Source organism: Meles meles, chromosome 21, assembly GCF_922984935.1.
Source record: "Meles meles chromosome 21, mMelMel3.1 paternal haplotype, whole genome shotgun sequence".
NCBI lineage: Eukaryota > Metazoa > Chordata > Mammalia > Carnivora > Mustelidae > Meles > Meles meles.
The window spans coordinates 26,520,409-26,538,401 of NC_060086.1; the positions used below are offsets into that span (position 1 = coordinate 26,520,409).

Below are 17,993 nucleotides of genomic sequence, written 5' to 3' on the forward strand. Positions count from 1 at the left end.
GTTTGGGAAAGCACTAGTGATGGATTACTTTTTAAAATAATAGATGTAGCTTGCAAATCATGCCTTTAAAAAAAAAAAAAGGAAGAAGACATATATTACAGAATAGACAGATTTTTTAGGACCAAGAAGGAAGTCTTCCAGTTTTCCAAAAATCTTTTTTCCCTACTGTCAGAAATGTAAAACCAAACTTAAGTAACAAAGATTAACCTAATGAGTTGGATGGATTTTCCATTAGTGCTGTCCCTATCTTATCCTTGGCTTTGTTAGAGGTTGTGTCCTTTTCCCCTAGAATGTATCCCCCCAAAATGTCCTAGTAACAAATAAGCTTTTAAGCTCTTGTTCCGGGAAAACTAAACATTAAAATTGATGATTCTGAGACACAAAGTGGGCTGAAACCCATCCTCTCTCACAATTTCTAAAAGCAAAGTGGTGTAGCATAGAGTTAACCTCTTAAGCAGTTTATAGTTCATGGTTTTAATTCTTATGTGCTGTAAGGACCATATTTGAGTTTTGGTCTGTTCCTACCATTGTTTCTTTGTGGGAAGCAGTTGGGGAATTTTGGAGGTTTGGGGGATTTTTTTTTTTTTTTTAACTATTTGTAAATTAATGTTTGGGTTCAAACAAATTAGTTGTTCAACATCTGTAATCCAGTTTTCTGTAAATGTTGCTGTTGTTCTAAGCTCTGTTAATGTTAAGCATTCTTTGTATATAAAATTAAAATAAAATGTTAAAACTGGTTGCTTGTTTTGTGGATGAATGTAAAGATAAAACCCAACGAATGGCTGATGTGAGTGCTAGATGCTTGAAGATTAAAGTTACTAGGACTCACTCTCTTAGACCCTGCTTATATCTAGACTCTTCTGTGTATAATGAAGTTCATAAAACTTTGGAGAGTTGGATTTAAAATTTCGAGTGCTCAGTTGCATGTGCATTGCACTTAATTTGAAACTGTTGCTACTACTTAAAGAGCCTTCTGGCTTAATAACAGCTGCATAATATGTTCAGTTGTTCTACCCACAACCCTACCTCCAAGTTGTAATTATTAAGTCTTTGTATTGTGACACTTGAATTATTAAGATTTAAAATATCAAGTGTTTCCGTAATCTGTTTTTAACTCTTAGAGGAGTCATATGCAAATCTTAATGTAAGGTACAAACAGGGTCTAAGGTTTGAGTGCCCCCAGAACGACCTTCCTCAGCGCTGCAGACACCCAAACGTCATGTAATGACCTAAGGAACTCCCGGTGCCGCTTCTAGGTTATACATGTAAATAGTTTTTAGGTTTTATGCAAGATTAGATACTGCTCTTTACAGGATGAGTGGTGTTGTCTTTGGCTGTGTGGTCTTAAATGTGTTTCTAATGTGTGTGTCAAATAATTACCTGTTAAACAGACTGCCAATCTGGCTGAAGCCAATGCTTCTGAAGAAGATAAAATTAAAGCAATGATGTCGCAATCTGGCCATGAATACGACCCAATCAAGTAAGTCCATAAATGCTTCATATTAATAGGTATTTTGGGGTGGGTTCCCCCCCAATCAAGCATTTTTTCAAATTTTTGTGTACATGTAATTTTTTTTCCCTTTCAGTTACATGAAGAAACCTCTAGGTCCACCACCTCCATCTTATACCTGTTTTCGTTGTGGTAAACCTGGCCATTATATTAAGAATTGCCCAACAAATGGGGTAAGTCCAAAGTAGAAACCCTGGTACACCTTATTTTTCTTAATTATTTCTTAGCCATTGTATTTTTCTTGTGAATACTGCCTTCTCTATTACAATGGCAAATGAGCACAGGCTCTGGAGCTAAACTGCCAGGCTTCAGACCCTGGCTCTGCCGCTTAATAGCTGGGCAAGAGCCTGGGCAAGCTACTTGAGGCTTCAGGCCTGTCGTTTCTTCTCTGGATGACCGAGATGCTCCTAGCAGTATTTCCCTCACGTGGCTATTGTGAAGATTAAATGAGGTCATTTGTGTAAAGCACTACAAATAACAGAAGCAGTTAATGAGTACTGCATGTTAGTTAATATTAAATAAATGTAACTGCTTGCTTTCTTCCTCCTTTCTCCTTTCCCCTCCAAATAGGATAAAAACTTTGAATCTGGTCCTAGGATTAAAAAGAGCACTGGTATTCCCAGAAGTTTTATGATGGAGGTGAAAGATCCTAACATGAAAGGTGCAATGCTTACCAATACTGGAAAATACGCAATACCAACTATAGATGCGTAAGTATGCGAGTTAGGTGCGATCTGTGAGGCCGCTGTCCGGCCAGGCGCCAGTACTCTGTGTAGTCTTGGGCTCGTAATGTGGCTATTTGGATTACTTGTGAGCATTGTATAGCAATACTGTTAGTCTTCATGTGTTGCATTTCTGCGTGAAGAATGAAAGGCTGCAGTCTGCTCCATTAAATGCAAATTTAAAATGGATTTGGGGTTTTTTGTTATCACTGAGTGCCACTTCCCTTGTAGTCTTCTGATTTTTTTCTTTTTCTGTCATACCCTGCTTTCTTCCTCATTCACATACATACTCCCACATAATCTATATGCTACCTACATTTTTTAAGTGAAGAAGACAAATACCTTAATCCTTTTGAGAAGCAAAAGGCTTAATTAAGCATAAACGTTCTACAAGGTGTCAAGGCAAATATAAGTGTCAAGAATAAATAAAAAACAGTCCTCTTGAACAAGTTTGAACAAACCATGGGAGTGTAAAGATTTTAAAATACGGTTTATTTTATAAGCCACTAGAAGAGCTACAGTGCTATATGCTACAGCTTCATGCTTATTTTGAGTGGGTTTTCAGATTTTACTTTATGTGTCAATTTTAATGAAATGGGTAGATGTGGAAACCTAGTGGTGTGGTTCAACTAGATAACTTCTCAGTTTACCTGCTCTTACTGATAAGTACATTTTTGGCTGCCCTGGGCAGCTGAGAAATCATGTAATACAGAACACGGTATTAATTGTTCCTTTGGATTGCATTCTCTAACCACTCCTCTAGTGGGTTATGAAGTGAGCATGTCCTCAGGACATATCTTGAGAAACGTCAATTTAGAGAACAGCTGGCAATATTCGTAGTGATACAGGGAAAATGCAGAACAGTTTTCTTCAGCTTCATGCCGTCCTGTTGAAATGCAGTGTAGTGAGCAGGTGAGGGTGATGGGAGAAAGATGGCCATGCTGTGGAAATGGTATGGAGCAGACAGAGTGGTTTCAAGTATGCGCTTCAGTAATACGTGCCTCGTTTTAGTTCACGGATAGGAATGAATGTTCTCCTAAACTCCCAACCCTGTTCACTTTCTCAGTTTCACCCCCATCTATTTTTTCTCCGTCACCATCCTGTGTTTTGTGGTTCATCTTAGAGCAGTCTGTTGTTATTCTGTTTCTAATTCAGACATTTCATACATATTTCCAAACAACTTAGGTTGAAATGGATGATTTTTACAGACACAGTTGAAGAGCAGACTGCTTCATCTTAATATATATACAAGTAAAAGTATTTAAATAGAAATTTGTGTTGGAATAACACCACCCTTGTGAACCCTAACTAATAATTAACTTCATTGCTTTTTGAATGCTGGAATACAAAAGCCCATTTGTGCCAAACACACAGCAGATACTGGGGAAAATGGGAGCCCAAATATTTTAAATGAAGCTTTCACCCTCTCCACTAACACCACTGATAAGCAACTCAGACTCTTCTTCTGTTTCTTTTTCTATCCTCTGTTCTCCTCTTTTTTTTTTTTTTCTTTCTTTTCTCTCTTTTGGGCAGTGGGAGACTCCTCTTTCACAAATTGGGAACAATGGGGCATAAGCAAATTGATACTTATTTCTGGAATCGTGGTGATGTCTATGGAGCAACTGCAACACAAATAACATACCTAAGGTACCCTACTCCGTACAGCTGAGATTCTTTCATTTCCAGCATTGAGACTGACACACTCTGTTCCTAAATGAGGTAGAAAGAATTTATGTAGGCATTCCTGTGTTTTATAAATATGCCTGATTACAGAGAAGATGGGGGTGTTCGAAATAGTGACAAGTTTGAGAATAATGTATTGTTTTTTTTCTTTTTGATATATTAAATATACAACATTTCTGCAGAATGCACTTCTACCAAAAAATGGACCCCAAATGATTGAAGTGTTACTTTATGTTTTTGTAACACATACTTTGATCACTTAAGTCATTAATATTTCTTAGTTGGCTATAAATAGATAAGTCTCTCTTTTAAAATGCTGATTATAAGTAGATCACTGGTTTTGTAGTCTACTTCTAGATACTGGTATGGTTGGTAGCGTCCTGTTTCCCTTGAGGTATCCCCCTTAATTGTGTAATGTCAGCACCAATTTCTATTTCCTGTGGTATGGCATTCGCTCTAATACCGTCACATGTTCTGGGTACTGTTGGACCGTGGAGGGGAAATTTCGTTTGTTTGTTTTTCAAGTAACGTGGTAGGACAGAGAACATTGTGGTTAGGGTGTTGTCGTGTCTAAGTTCAAATCCTGTCTCTGCCACTTAAACATCATTCTGTGGCACCGAATATGTCCCTTTATTTTCCAGTCCTCCGTTCTAGAGTTGTGGATTCTTAAAGATTCTGTTAGCCAGCTTTATAGTGTTTGTTTCTTTTTGTTATACTTGTTTAGGACTTTGTTTTATGTCTTTTTGCTGTTTAGAGGGAGGATGTTCATAATACTCCGTTATTTTGGAAGGTATTATACTTGTGTAAACAAATGTAGCATCGAACTGAATTATAAGTTCCCATTATGGTATAGTAGAACATGTTCATATCTTGGAAATACTTTGCCTTCTTAACAGTGTTAAAACAGAGAAACCTTCTTTTACAGAGAAGCATATGCAATTGGGAAGAAAGAAAAACCACCTTTCTTACCAGAGGAGCCATCTTCTTCTTCAGAAGAAGATGATCCTATCCCAGATGAATTGTTGTGTCTCATCTGCAAAGATATTATGACTGATGCTGTTGTCATTCCCTGCTGTGGAAACAGTTATTGCGATGAATGTAAGAAACGTTGAACTTTCAAAGACATAGATCTTATAATATGTGTATTTACTTGGAGAGGCTCTAAGCAACATTATAGGTTTTAATAATGAAGTAGGAAATGTCAGTAATTGGTCAGTTCATAAGTAAGCATTTAATAGCAAGAACCATTTTTGTTGCTGCATTTTTTTTAAACAACAATCTCTTTGTCCTATTAATTATTAGAATGGACCACCTCTTGTACCTTCATCAGGGTAACTGTACTGGGGTTTTATGAAATGTAGGATTTTTGTTGCCTGTACATTTTAAATGGTATGCAAAATTTTGAATGCTTTTTGGGCCTTAGATATTCTGAAAGTACTTTTAAATGGTACTTAAATCCCTTTCCTGGAGGATTGTGAAAAATAGCTTATTTCTTATTCTAAAATTCCTAAGTGTGATTGAGATCTCACCTGCATTTGCCATGTGGTGACTTGTGACTTTTTTTTTCTTTTTAAAGATTTTATTTATTTATTTGTCAGAGAGAGAGAGCACAAGCAGGCAGAGAGGCAGGCAGAGGCAGAGAGAGAAGCAGGCTCCCCGCTGAGCAAGGAGCCTGATGCAGGACTCGATCCCAGGACCCTGGGATCATGACCTGGGCCGAAGGCAGTGGCTTAACCGACTGAGCCACCCCAGGCGTCCCTGACTTTTTTTTTCTGATCATTTATATTAGCATTTGGGTTTTTTTCGGCCACTTACTCTAAATTTGCCCCTTCTTAACCCAGATGAAAATGGCATCCTCTGAAAATTTCACTGCTTCTCTGTGGCGTGCTCTCCTCTGGCCTTTTTCATTTCTAAACATAGCTTTGGAACAAAAATCTTTATGTGGGGTCCTCTTTAGTGAAGACCAAGGTAAAGAAGAGGTCACTTACAATTTGTTTCAGGGTGTGTCTTAGATTAACAAACCACTTATTACTGGATTTTTTTACTACACTAAAGCATAGTCAGTGAATCTGTAATTTAGCATTATTTATGTGTATTGTGCTGGAGGTGTCGCTGACCTCCTTGCCTGTATAACACTTCTGGTTTTTATCCTGTACTTTCCTCGTGAGGCTTTTTAAAAAGCCTCTTAGCCATGTAAAGTTTTTCTCTTTCTAGACCATACCTTATTTCTGTTATTTTCCCCTATAGTATTCCAACTACTGGCTAAACAAAGAGAATAGTATTAAGGAATGAGTGCTTTTTTTTCTCACTTTAAATGTTTGTTGAAATTATATTCATGACTTCTGTTTTTAAGGTAGAAGTTAGAGAAAAGGAGTGCTATTAGGCAAGAGGTTTTACTTCTAAGTTTCTTAATCTCAGAAATTATTAGTGATATGTACTTGGAAACAGAAATGTAACCGATTAGCTATAAGTGGTCTTCGTAATTCATTCTCTAAACACTGAGTTTGTACTCTGCTTTTATTAATACTTAAAATATTTGACATAGGTATAAGAACAGCACTCTTGGAATCAGATGATCATACATGTCCAACCTGCCATCAGAATGATGTCTCTCCTGATGCTTTAATTGCCAATAAATTCTTAAGACAGGTAACTATTTTCATATCCCTTTTCTGAAAAATTTTTAAGAATTTTTGATTGTTTAAACTGTACTTGAGTAAATACAGCCTTACATTTTCCTGCATTTTTCTGTTTGGTATCTATAGGCGGTTAATAACTTCAAGAATGAAACTGGTTATACGAAAAGACTACGAAAACAGTTACCTCCACCACCACCCCCAGGACCATCTCCGAGACCACTCATCCAGCGGAACCTACAACCTCTGATGAGATCTCCAATATCAAGACAACAGGATCCTCTTATGATTCCAGTGACATCTTCATCAACTCACCCAGCTCCTTCTATGTCTTCATTAACTTCTAACCCATCTTCCTTGGCCCCTCCTGTGCCTGGAAATTCATCTTCTGCCCCAGCTCCTGTACCTGATATAACTGCAACAGTGTCCATATCAGTCCACTCAGAAAAATCAGATGGACCTTTCCGGTAAGTCTGTGTGCAGCTCTCATGATTCAGAAACAAGTGAGATCAGTAGTACAGTTTTTTTATTGTATGTTGCTCTAGCACTTGTAGTGGCCTGCAGTATGTGTCGTCCTTGTGAATCACCATGCTCAGTAAGGTGGGGGACTCAAAAAAGTAACCCTCTTCTAAAGGTTTCCTTGTAACAGATGACCTACTCTTATTGGAGGAACAGGCAAATGAAAGAGATTCACTCGGTAAATGATTAAGCATCCCAAGGTGAAGGACTGTACAAGTTGCTAACAACCCTTATTAAATGTCAAATCATAAAGAGATTTCACTTGTGGTCATAATGGTGGTATTAGAAAGAGTCGATTTGAGCAGAACTAAGCACAGTTTGGATCGGTAGAGGGGATAAAACATTGGTGGCGGTAGAATTGTTTTGGAGCAAAATTAGGTAGAAGACCAATGAAAACTCACTTAAATCCTACCATTTCAGACACAAAAAGGACCTTTGACCATGTAGTCCAATGGCTTATAAATTCTTAAAGAAGCAACCACCTTTTAAAAAAAAAAAAAAAAATAGATGCCAGGGGTCTGTACAGACCTCCTGAAGTAAAAATCTTGAGGACTGGGTCCTTTACATGTACGTGGAAGACTTCTCACTGATTTTCTGTGACTAACAGTGGGAATGAGTCTCAGGGTTCATTGGCTTTTCTAAGATCACCCCTTTGATTCACTAGTGGAGCTGGAAATAGAATTTACTCTTAATCCTGTCTTCTTTAGGTCCCACACTTTGACTTTCTGGGGTTTTTTGTTTGTTTGTTTTTTGTTTTTTAAGCTTTTGTTATTCTTACAACCGAACTGGTTTCTATCATAGCTATCATAGATGGGACTGCTTATGGAGATTTCCTTTTTTTTACTTACCACTGTGTGTTCGAGGAACTCTGTAAAGGTCCAGTCCTCTCACTTTCCTCAAAAGTTCTCATCAACTTTGATTTAACTCACCTTAATGTAGGTGGTGGGCAAACAGACTTAGTAATAATATGTAATTTTTTTACTCATAATCCTCCATTTCTGATGACTTCTTAATATATTGCAAACTACATTATTTTCTAGGGACTCTGATAGTAAAATACTGCCCGCTGCAGCCCTTGCACCCGAGCACTCAAAGGGGGCCTCTTCAATTGCAATTACTGCTCTTATGGAGGAAAAGGTAGGTTTGGTTGGCTTTTAAATTTGGAGATTTGTCTTACTGTTGTTGTTCTGGGTCTGTTGTTGGGTCTTTAACTGTTTCATTTTATTCATGTTTTTTTCCTGCAGGGTTACCAGGTGCCTGTACTTGGAACCCCATCTTTGCTTGGACAGTCATTATTGCATGGACAGTTGATCCCCACAACTGGTAAGTAAAATTCTGGTTTGAACATTTTTTTCTTTCAAAACAGTTGTAACTTAACATGCGGTTTCATATTTACCTATTGTTTTTGTTTCCAAGGTCCAGTAAGAATAAATACTGCCCGTCCAGGTGGTGGTCGACCAGGTTGGGAACAGTAAGTATATGTTTAAAAATCTCCAGATGATTGCTTTTGAACTAGGTGTTGGGAATTAGAATCTAGCATGTTGATAATATTTTTTATTATAAACTCCTCTTTTGGGCGCCTGGGTGGCTCAGTGGGTTGAGCCGCTGCCTTTGGCTCAGGTCATGATCTCAGGGTCCTGGGACTGAGTCCCGCATCGGGCTCTCTGCTCGGTGGCGAGCCTGCTTCCCTCTCTCTCTCTCTGCCTGCCTCTCTGTCTACTTGTGATCTCTCTCTGTCAAATAAATAGATTTAAAAAAAAACAAAAAACTCCTCTTTTGTGTGCCATATTAACATAGTTTTTATGTAAAGTGTCATAAATTCAAGATTAGGTAAACTATTTTCTAAAAGAATGAGTAATTCTCCTCTTAAAATGGTAAAATATAAAATCTTACCAATTCTTGTTACTTTCATGTCTTACCAAATGGTGATCTTGACAGAATCTCAGTTAATGAATGATAAGAAGTAATTGAAAGTATTTCTTTTGGGGGCGCCTGGGTGGCTCAGTGGGTTAAGCCGCTGCCTTCGGCTCAGGTCATGATCTCAGGGTCCTGGGATCGAGTCCTGCATCGGGCTCTCTGCTCGGCAGCAAGCCTGCTTCCCTCTCTCTCTCTCTGCCTGCCTCTCTGTCTACTTGTGATCTCTCTCTGTCAAATAAATAAAATCTTTAAAAAAAAAAGAGAGAAAAGGAAAAAGAAAGTATTTCTTTTGAAAGCATATTTTAAATAGTAAATCACTTGTGCTAATAGATTAAACTTTTTCTTAACCTTAATATGGATTTTTGAAATTTGATTTGAGTAAACACATACTAAGGCTACCAAACACAGAATTTCTCATTTTGAATGGTCTGTGTTTGTGAAATTTTATTGCATATTAAAATCTGTAGAATTTTGATCTTTGTATTTGATGATGGTCTGTGGCATTAAAAATTAGTGTATTTACTTATGAATGGTCTTTATGTATATAATCATTTCTGTTTCTATAATCTATATAAACAGACTGATATATTTATATGTAAACTGGCTTATAATCTAAAACTTAGATCTATTTGTTTGAAAGGTAAGTTAGATTTTTCATTTTCAAAAGTATGCTAAGTGAGGGACTTAGCAGATTGTGTCAGTAGAAGGAATACAGGATTTGGAGACAGGTAGGCTTGGGTTGGAATCCCAGCCCCTGCACTTAACAGCTACATGACCTTGGGCCATGCAGTTTTACTCCTCAGTTGTGCAGTGCCCAGCAGATAAAAGGGCTCTATTTCTCTTCTGTAGCAAGTTCACAGTCACTTGTAGAATGCTAAATGGAATACCATATTATGAAAAATACTGTACGTTGAGGTTTAATTATTATCACAATAGTTAGTTAATGAAAAAAATAGTTTAAGTAGATGTCATACTTGCCCATATCTCCTCTATCTGGAACAGATTTCAGAATGAGGATCAGGGAGAGGAGAAAGTTTCTAAAATAGTTAAAATATGTGTCTTAAAGTCTACACATTGAGAGATCATGTGTTATACTCAAGCCCATTTTATCTTTCCACACAGTTCCAATAAGCTTGGATATCTGGTTTCTCCACCGCAGCAAATTAGAAGGGGGGAGAGAAGCTGCTACAGGTAGGCTTGTTAAACATCTTGAAAAACTGTAATCTGATGACCCGCTGAAAAATATGACTCAAAGAAATTAAAGCACAGCAGTGGCAGGGGAGGGAGGTCATTTGGTCTGTGCTTATCTCACGTAAGTCCTCAGGAGTTGCCCTTGAGGCCTAGAGAAGAACAGATTATATTTAGTCTTTTAAATGATGGTTTTAGGCTACATCTTTAATACTCCTTCCCATTGACTATTTTCTCCCAGCACACAGCAGAGTATTAGCTTACATTTACTCTTTTGAGGGTCGAAGGGAGTCATTAAGGCCCAGACAATATTTAAGGTGCCAGTTTAATTTAAGATGAAAGTTAACTAGTTAACCTCCCAAGCGTGAAGAAGACTTGAATTTATTTCTCTTCTAGACTCCATTGTGTGAATCTTCTCCCACCTTCTCTTTTCTAAAAGAAGAGACAAAGAGATTGTTCAGGGCTCTTTCCCAAGACAGACAAAAGCAATGTTATTCTGCGGAAGTAAGCCCTTGGTCTTAATATCTAGGTCACACTCGCCACCAGGGTAAAGGGCCTCTAAATTAACTCTATAACAAGAATATATTAAGGGTATCTTCTAGTGCTCTGTTGAGAATTGCTAAGTAATAACTTTGTTACTAGATCATTTGTTAATAGAAGATAATATTTACTAATTCAGACTCTGAAAAGAGGCTTAAAATCTAAACCCCTGCTGCTGCTGTTATTTATAATTTTAAAAAACCTTTAACTTGACGGAAAGAAGCCCACCTTTTAAAGAAGCCACTATTTCCTCAATGAGGGACAATTCAGAAACTTTGGCTAGCACTGTTACTTTCGCCCAACCCTTAGAAATAAAACATGGAGATTTCTAGTTGTTAATTACAAATGTCATGAGTCATACTTATTTTCTTAAAGATGAAAGGTAGAGCATAGGGAGTATAATCAATGGTATAGTGATGGTGGGTTATGGTGACAGATAGTAGGTTACACTGTTAGCCTCACATAAGGTACAGACTTACTGAATCGCTGTGTTGCACACCTGGAACTAAAGAAACCTAGCGTGTCAGCTCTACCTCCGGTTTTTAAAAAATGTAACCAGTTAATGGAAAGTGCTTTAAATCCAAAACAAAACAAAAAAACCATGAAACCATTTAAAACTGTGTTTCTAAAGACATTTTAGTGACATTGAGAAATGTTCATGGTATATATAATGTCAGGTGAAATATGAAATCATAAATATCAAAGGTATTTTTGAAGTACTACTTAGAAGGATCCTTTCCACACTTCCTGTCTCAAAGGATTATAGGAAGTGGTTTTTCTTCATTGAAAGTTTTGGTCTGAAAGGCATTCTGGAATGGTCTAGGTCAGAGAGGCATTAACCTTGTCAGTTCCTTGAAATGACAGATTAGGAAGTCACAAAAGATCATTGTGGAGTGATAATGAATCTGAACTTCATAAAAGAGAACTTCTAAATGTAGTGTCTCCATAGGGAGACGGCCCTGTAAACTTGTATCATCTGGGTCCCCAAGTGACCTTAATTATGTTTTCATATAAATAAGTTCCTATGCTTATTTTGAATAGTTGTTCCTGTCCCATCATTTGTAAGTTTGAAGATAATTATGGACAGAAAAGACAGGCTTACTTGTCTTTCTCAGGTGATTTTCGTTTGAAGGAATAATATCTTGGAATTTGTTTCTCCAGAAGTATAAACCGCGGACGACACCACAGCGAAAGATCACAGAGAACTCAAGGCCCGTCGCTACCAGCAACTCCAGTTTTTGTGCCTGTGCCACCCCCTCCTCTGTACCCGCCCCCACCCCATACACTTCCTCTCCCTCCAGGTGTGCCTCCTCCACAGTTCTCTCCTCAGTTTCCTCCCGGCCAGCCGCCACCTGCTGGCTATAGTGTCCCTCCTCCAGGCTTTCCTCCAGCTCCGGCCAATTTATCGACAACTTGGGTATCGTCAGGAGTGCAGACAGCTCACTCAAATACCATCCCAACAACACAAGCACCCCCGTTGTCCAGGGAAGAATTCTATAGAGAGCAACGACGGCTAAAAGAAGAGTGAGTGTTTTAATTTGAAATTCTCATGCACTTTCATTTTCTGATGTAACATTAAACCAGGTATCTTTGGAAACATTTTCTAGTGTTTCCAGTTAGTACAAGAAAAATCACCTACAAATTAAACCAAAGCCATACAAGCAACTTCCTCAGGGATTCTTAGTTATTTATAGTTTTAAAGTGGAAAACTAATGGCAATTTCATTCATTTCATTCATGATCTAATTACATTTGTCTTGTTAGTTTTCTTAAATGGTTTTTGTTAACTTTCACTCTTTAACTTTATTTTACTAGGGAAAAGAAAAAGTCCAAGCTAGATGAGTTTACAAATGATTTTGCTAAGGAATTGATGGAATACAAAAAGATTCAAAAGGAGCGTAGGCGCTCATTTTCCAGGTTAGTGTTTTGCAAGCCTTCACAACAGAATTACAAATGGGACTTTGAATATCCAGGGATTAGCTATGGATATAAATAACATTGCACTTACGGAATTTTTCTGATTCGGTCTAGGTTTTTAGAAATGGACATGTAGCTTATTTCCCAATATCTGTTTATTAAAATGTCTCAATGTAAATTCTATTGTGTAGAACTAGCAGTTACGGGGATTAAATCACCCTTGTCCCTCAAAGTTATTTGTAGCATGAAATAATTGGGAAATGTTTGTGGAAGGAAAGAGAGAAATAGCCGAAGGATATTTCCGAGGACCCTTTTACCTGAGGCGACAGCTTCTTGCTGGAACATTAACCTGTGTAATTAATGAAGTAGTGGTAGAATACAAATTGATTTACCAATAGAAAAACTGAATTATAAAAATTCCCTGGAAGTTTGTTTTTAAAAGACTTTATTTTTTAAGCTTACATTTAAAATGTGGTTCCTTTCAAAGCTAGACTACTGGCCAACATAGGACAAAGAAAGTACTCCTACTTAAATAATCAGATAGGAAGTAAAATTTAAACTTAATTGGCATTTCGTTTAATGTTAAGTTAATTGGCTCATATAACTCACGGTACATTAATGCGCTTCACTCTCTAATTGTCAAGATTTCACTTTTGTTTTGTAACAAGTGATTGCTCTGATCTTTGTGTACTTTATTCCATTCCAGTAGAGGTCACTGTGCCTCTTTAATCATCTAAGATGAAATTTGATATAAAGAAAGATGGAACCGTGAGGATAGCATGCTAGAATCTGAGTCTGTATTTTATTTTGTATATATTTCTCAACTATCAACTATTGTTTTGTTTTTGTTTTTAGGTCTAAATCTCCCTATAGTGGTTCATCATACTCAAGAAGTTCATATACTTACTCTAAGTCAAGATCTGGTTCAACACGTTCACGTTCTTATTCTCGATCATTTAGCCGCTCACACTCTCGTTCCTATTCACGATCACCTCCATACCCCAGAAGAGGCAGAGGCAAGAGCCGAAATTACCGTTCACGGTCTAGATCTCATGGATATCATCGATCTAGGTCAAGGTCACCCCCATATAGACGATATCATTCACGGTCAAGATCTCCTCAAGCATTTAGGGGACAATCTCCCAATAAACGTAATGTGCCTCAAGGGGAAACCGAACGTGAATATTTTAATAGATACAGAGAAGTTCCGCCACCTTATGACATGAAAGCTTATTATGGGAGGAGTGTTGACTTTAGAGACCCATTTGAAAAAGAGCGTTACCGAGAATGGGAGAGAAAATATAGAGAGTGGTATGAAAAGTATTATAAAATAGGTTATGCTACTGGAGCACAGCCTAGACCATCAGCAAATAGAGAGAACTTTTCTCCAGAGAGGTTTTTGCCTCTTAATATCAGGAATTCTCCCTTCACAAGAGGCCGCAGGGAAGATTATGCTGGTGGACAAAGTCATAGAAGTCGAAATTTAGGTGGCAACTATCCAGAAAAGCTTTCAACAAGAGACAGTCACAATCAGAAGGACAACACAAAGTCAAAAGAGAAAGAGAGTGAAAATGCTCCAGGAGATGGTAAAGGAAACAAACATAAGAAACATAGGAAAAGAAGAAAGGGGGAGGAAAGCGAAGGCTTTCTAAACCCTGAGTTATTAGAAACTTCTAGAAAATCGAGAGAACCTACAAGTGGTGAAGAAAATAAAACAGACTCATTGTTTGTTCTCCCAAGTCGAGATGATGCTACACCTGTTAGAGATGAACCAATGGATGCCGAATCTATCACTTTTAAATCGGTGTCTGAAAAAGACAAGAGGGAGAAAGACAAACCAAAAGCAAAAGGTGATAAGACCAAACGAAAAAATGATGGTTCTACTGTGTCAAAAAAGGAAAACATTGCAAAACCTGCTAAGGGACCTCAAGAAAAACTAGACGGAGAGCGTGAAAAATCTCCTCGATCTGAACCTCCACTTAAAAAAGCCAAAGAGGAGACTCCAAAGACTGACAATGCTAAATCATCATCTTCCTCCCAAAAAGATGAAAAGATCATTGGTACCCCCAGGAAAGCTCACTCTAAGTCGGCAAAAGAACACCAAGAGACAAAACCAGTCAAAGAGGAAAAAGTAAAGAAGGATTACTCCAAAGATGTCAAATCAGAAAAGCTCACTAATAAGGAAGAAAAGACCAAGAAGCCTAGTGAAAAAAGTAAGCCACCTGACAGCAAGGGAGAAAAAAGAAAAAGAAAAACTGAAGAAAAGGGTACAGATAAAGATTTTGAATCCTCTTCAACGAAAATCTCTAAACTAGAAGTAACTGAAATAGTGAAACCGTCACCAAAGCGTAAAATGGAACCTGATATTGAAAAGATGGATAGGACCCCTGAGAAAGACAAAATTTCATCATCAACTGCCCCAGCCAAAAAAATCAAGCTCAACAGAGAAACTGGTAAGAAAATTGGAAGTACAGAAAATGTATCTAATACAAAAGAACCCTCTGAAAAATTGGAATCAACATCTAGCAAAGTTAAACAAGAAAAAGTCAAAGGAAAGGTCAGACGAAAAGTAGCTGGAGCCGAGGGATCAAGCTCAACGCTTGTGGATTATACCAGGTAACTGATTATGGGTGGTTGGGTGTGGATGCTTATTTTGGGAAAGAATTTAATTTTATCAGTGCTTGTACTTCTGAAGCATAATATGTTAATTAAGAAGGGGTTAGGCTGGTTAATTCCTGTCTTTAAAGAAAGGAGTTGAAGGTGGTTAAATTTTGTGGATGAGCCACATTTTTTTTTTACACAATCCTGCATTTAAATCATTTAATCTCTTATCAGAATAAGGGGATTGGCTTTTGAGCATTAAAAGGACATCTATGGTTAAGTTAGCCTTTTTACACTTAGTTCAGTAGTAGGTAAATTCTTCACTAAATTCATCACAGATTAACAGCATTTTAATTTTTTTTTTAGTACGAGCTCAACTGGAGGCAGTCCTGTGCGGAAATCTGAAGAGAAAACAGATACAAAACGAACTGTCATTAAAACTATGGAAGAATATAATAATGACAATACCGCTCCTGCTGAAGATGTTATTATTATGATTCAGGTTCCTCAGTCCAAATGGGATAAAGATGACTTTGAATCTGAAGAAGAAGATGTTAAGACCACACAGCCTGTGTCAAGTGTAGGAAAACCTGCCAGTGTTATTAAAAATGTCAGCACTAAACCGTTAAATACAGTCAAGTATACTGAAAAAGAAAGTGAGTCATCAGAGAAAATTCAGAAGCTCACCAAGGAAGTGAGCCATGAACTTACACAGCATGAGATCAAAAGTTCAAAAAACTCTGCATCCAGTGAAAAGGGGAAGACCAAAGATCGAGATCATTCAGTGTTGGAGAAGGAAAACCCTGAGAAGAAGAAGAACAGCACTCAGCCAGAGAAGGATAGTAACGTGGACCGTCTGAATGAACAAGGAAATTTTAAAAGTCTGTCTCAATCTTCCAAAGAGACAAGAACTTCAGATAAGCATGATTCCGTTCGAGGTTCTTCAACTAAAGACTTTACCCCCAACAGAGACAAAAAAACTGACTATGACAACAGAGAATACTCAAGTTCCAAACGTAGAGAGGAAAGAAATGAATTAACAAGAAGGAAAGACTCTCCTTCTCGAAGTAAAGATTCTGCATCTGGACAGAAAAGTAAGCCAAGGGAGGAGAGAGAGTTGCCCAAAAAAGGAACAGGAGATTCCAAAAAGAGCAATTCCAGTCCCTCAAGAGAGAAAAAACCTCATGATCACAAAGCCACTTATGATACAAAACGCCCAAGTGAAGAGACAAAACCTGTAGATAAAAATCCTTGTAAAGATCGTGAGAAGCACACATTAGAAGCAAGGAACAATAAAGAGTCAAGTGGCAATAAATTACCATATGTGCTTAACCCACCAGACCCACAGACTGAAAAAGAGCAAGTTCCTGGGCAGACTGACAAGAATGCGGTGAAGCCGAAACCGCAGTTAAGTCACTCCTCCCGACTTTCCTCCGACTTAACGAGAGAGACTGATGAAGCTGCTTTTGAACCAGACTATAATGAAAGTGACAGTGAAAGCAATGTGTCTGTGAAAGAGGAGGAAACTTCGGGAAAAGTTCCTAAGGAAGTGAAGGAGAAAGTCGTGGAGAAAGCAAAAGACAGCCTGGACCCGGCAGCAGGCGGCCAGATAGGCACAGCCAGGAGCCAGAGCCAAAGCAGCCCTAGTGTTAGTCCAAGTCGAAGTCATAGCCCTTCTGGAAGCCAGACCCGAAGCCACAGCAGTAGTGCCAGCTCTGCAGAGAGTCAGGACAGCAAGAAGAAGAAGAAAAAAAAGGAAAAGAAAAAGCACAAGAAGCATAAAAAACATAAGAAGCATAAGAAGCATGCGGGCACTGAAGTAGAATTGGAAAAAAGCCAAAAACACAAACACAAGAAAAAGAAGTCAAAGAAGAGCAAAGATAAAGAAAAAGAGAAGGAGAAAGATGACCAAAAAGCGAAATCTGTCCCTGTATAAAAGGACAGATTTTAAAAATTGACTTAATTACTAAGTCATCTGTATTAAATTTTGTTATAATGTAAAGAGATTCAAGCCTTGTAAATAATGATATGGAAGACCCTGTGCTGCACTTAAAATATTGCTGCTTGATTATTTGATTTTTACATCAGAGCTTTATAACACGAACTTTTGTACAGAATTGTGAGTTGTGACCATGTAACATGAGAGGTTTTGCTAGGGCCTATTATTTTTAACCACCATTAATTAGTTGGGGTGGAGTTTACTGTACTGTGAAATTTTCACATTTGAATTTTTTTAATTGCCTGGCAAAAGCTGGTATCAGTTCTAAAATATCAGCAGAATGATTTGCTGAATTCATTACAACCCCGTTATGTCACTTTTTGATTACAATAAAAGTTTTCAGTAAACTTTTCAAATGTCGAATATTTGTGGTTTTTTTTTGAAGGAAGTGTGTCATGTCTCTTCCCCCTTCCATTTCCTCATTTAAAATAGCCTTTGAGTCTGTAGTATATGTTGCAGCAAATAAACAAAATTAGGAAGTAAACATGGTAGATAAACTTCATCAGTGGGCTGGTGGCAGGTGATCAGAAATAAATCAGGATTAGTTAGAGAATTGGTTGGAAAAAATCAAGGGTCGTAAATACATAGAGTAATTCAAAGTTTGGACTTAAATTTTAGCCGTGAGGAATTGTGATTTATGGTTCTGTCGTCTTGAAACCCTGATAAATGAGTGTTAAATTCCTTGATAAAATGCCAGCTAAAACAGCCTTGAGCGTCTGGTCTGCCGCATTGACAAGAGCAAGCAGCAGCAGGTCCAGGAGC

At 37.8% G+C, this 17,993-nt stretch overlaps 1 protein-coding gene across 2 annotated transcripts in view; it reads left to right on the plus strand.

The window, feature by feature from the left end:
- RBBP6 (RB binding protein 6, ubiquitin ligase) overlaps positions 1-17,587 on the plus strand; it is a 31,908-nt gene extending 14,321 nt beyond the window's left edge. The window contains exons 5-18 of one of the 2 annotated variants that reach the window (XM_045992750.1): positions 1,392-1,480; positions 1,587-1,683; positions 2,081-2,220; positions 4,841-5,013; positions 6,461-6,564; positions 6,681-7,018; positions 8,111-8,207; positions 8,315-8,393; positions 8,487-8,541; positions 10,110-10,178; positions 11,877-12,239; positions 12,530-12,631; positions 13,487-15,247; positions 15,599-17,587. In XM_045992750.1, the coding sequence (XP_045848706.1) occupies positions 1,392-1,480; positions 1,587-1,683; positions 2,081-2,220; positions 4,841-5,013; positions 6,461-6,564; positions 6,681-7,018; positions 8,111-8,207; positions 8,315-8,393; positions 8,487-8,541; positions 10,110-10,178; positions 11,877-12,239; positions 12,530-12,631; positions 13,487-15,247; positions 15,599-17,168 (5,037 nt within the window). In that variant the 3' untranslated portion in view covers positions 17,169-17,587. The remainder of the gene's footprint in view (positions 1-1,391; positions 1,481-1,586; positions 1,684-2,080; positions 2,221-4,840; positions 5,014-6,460; positions 6,565-6,680; positions 7,019-8,110; positions 8,208-8,314; positions 8,394-8,486; positions 8,542-10,109; positions 10,179-11,876; positions 12,240-12,529; positions 12,632-13,486; positions 15,248-15,598) is intronic. The other variant, XM_045992751.1, reaches the window with a different exon arrangement.
- Positions 17,588-17,993: the final 406 nt, after the last annotated feature.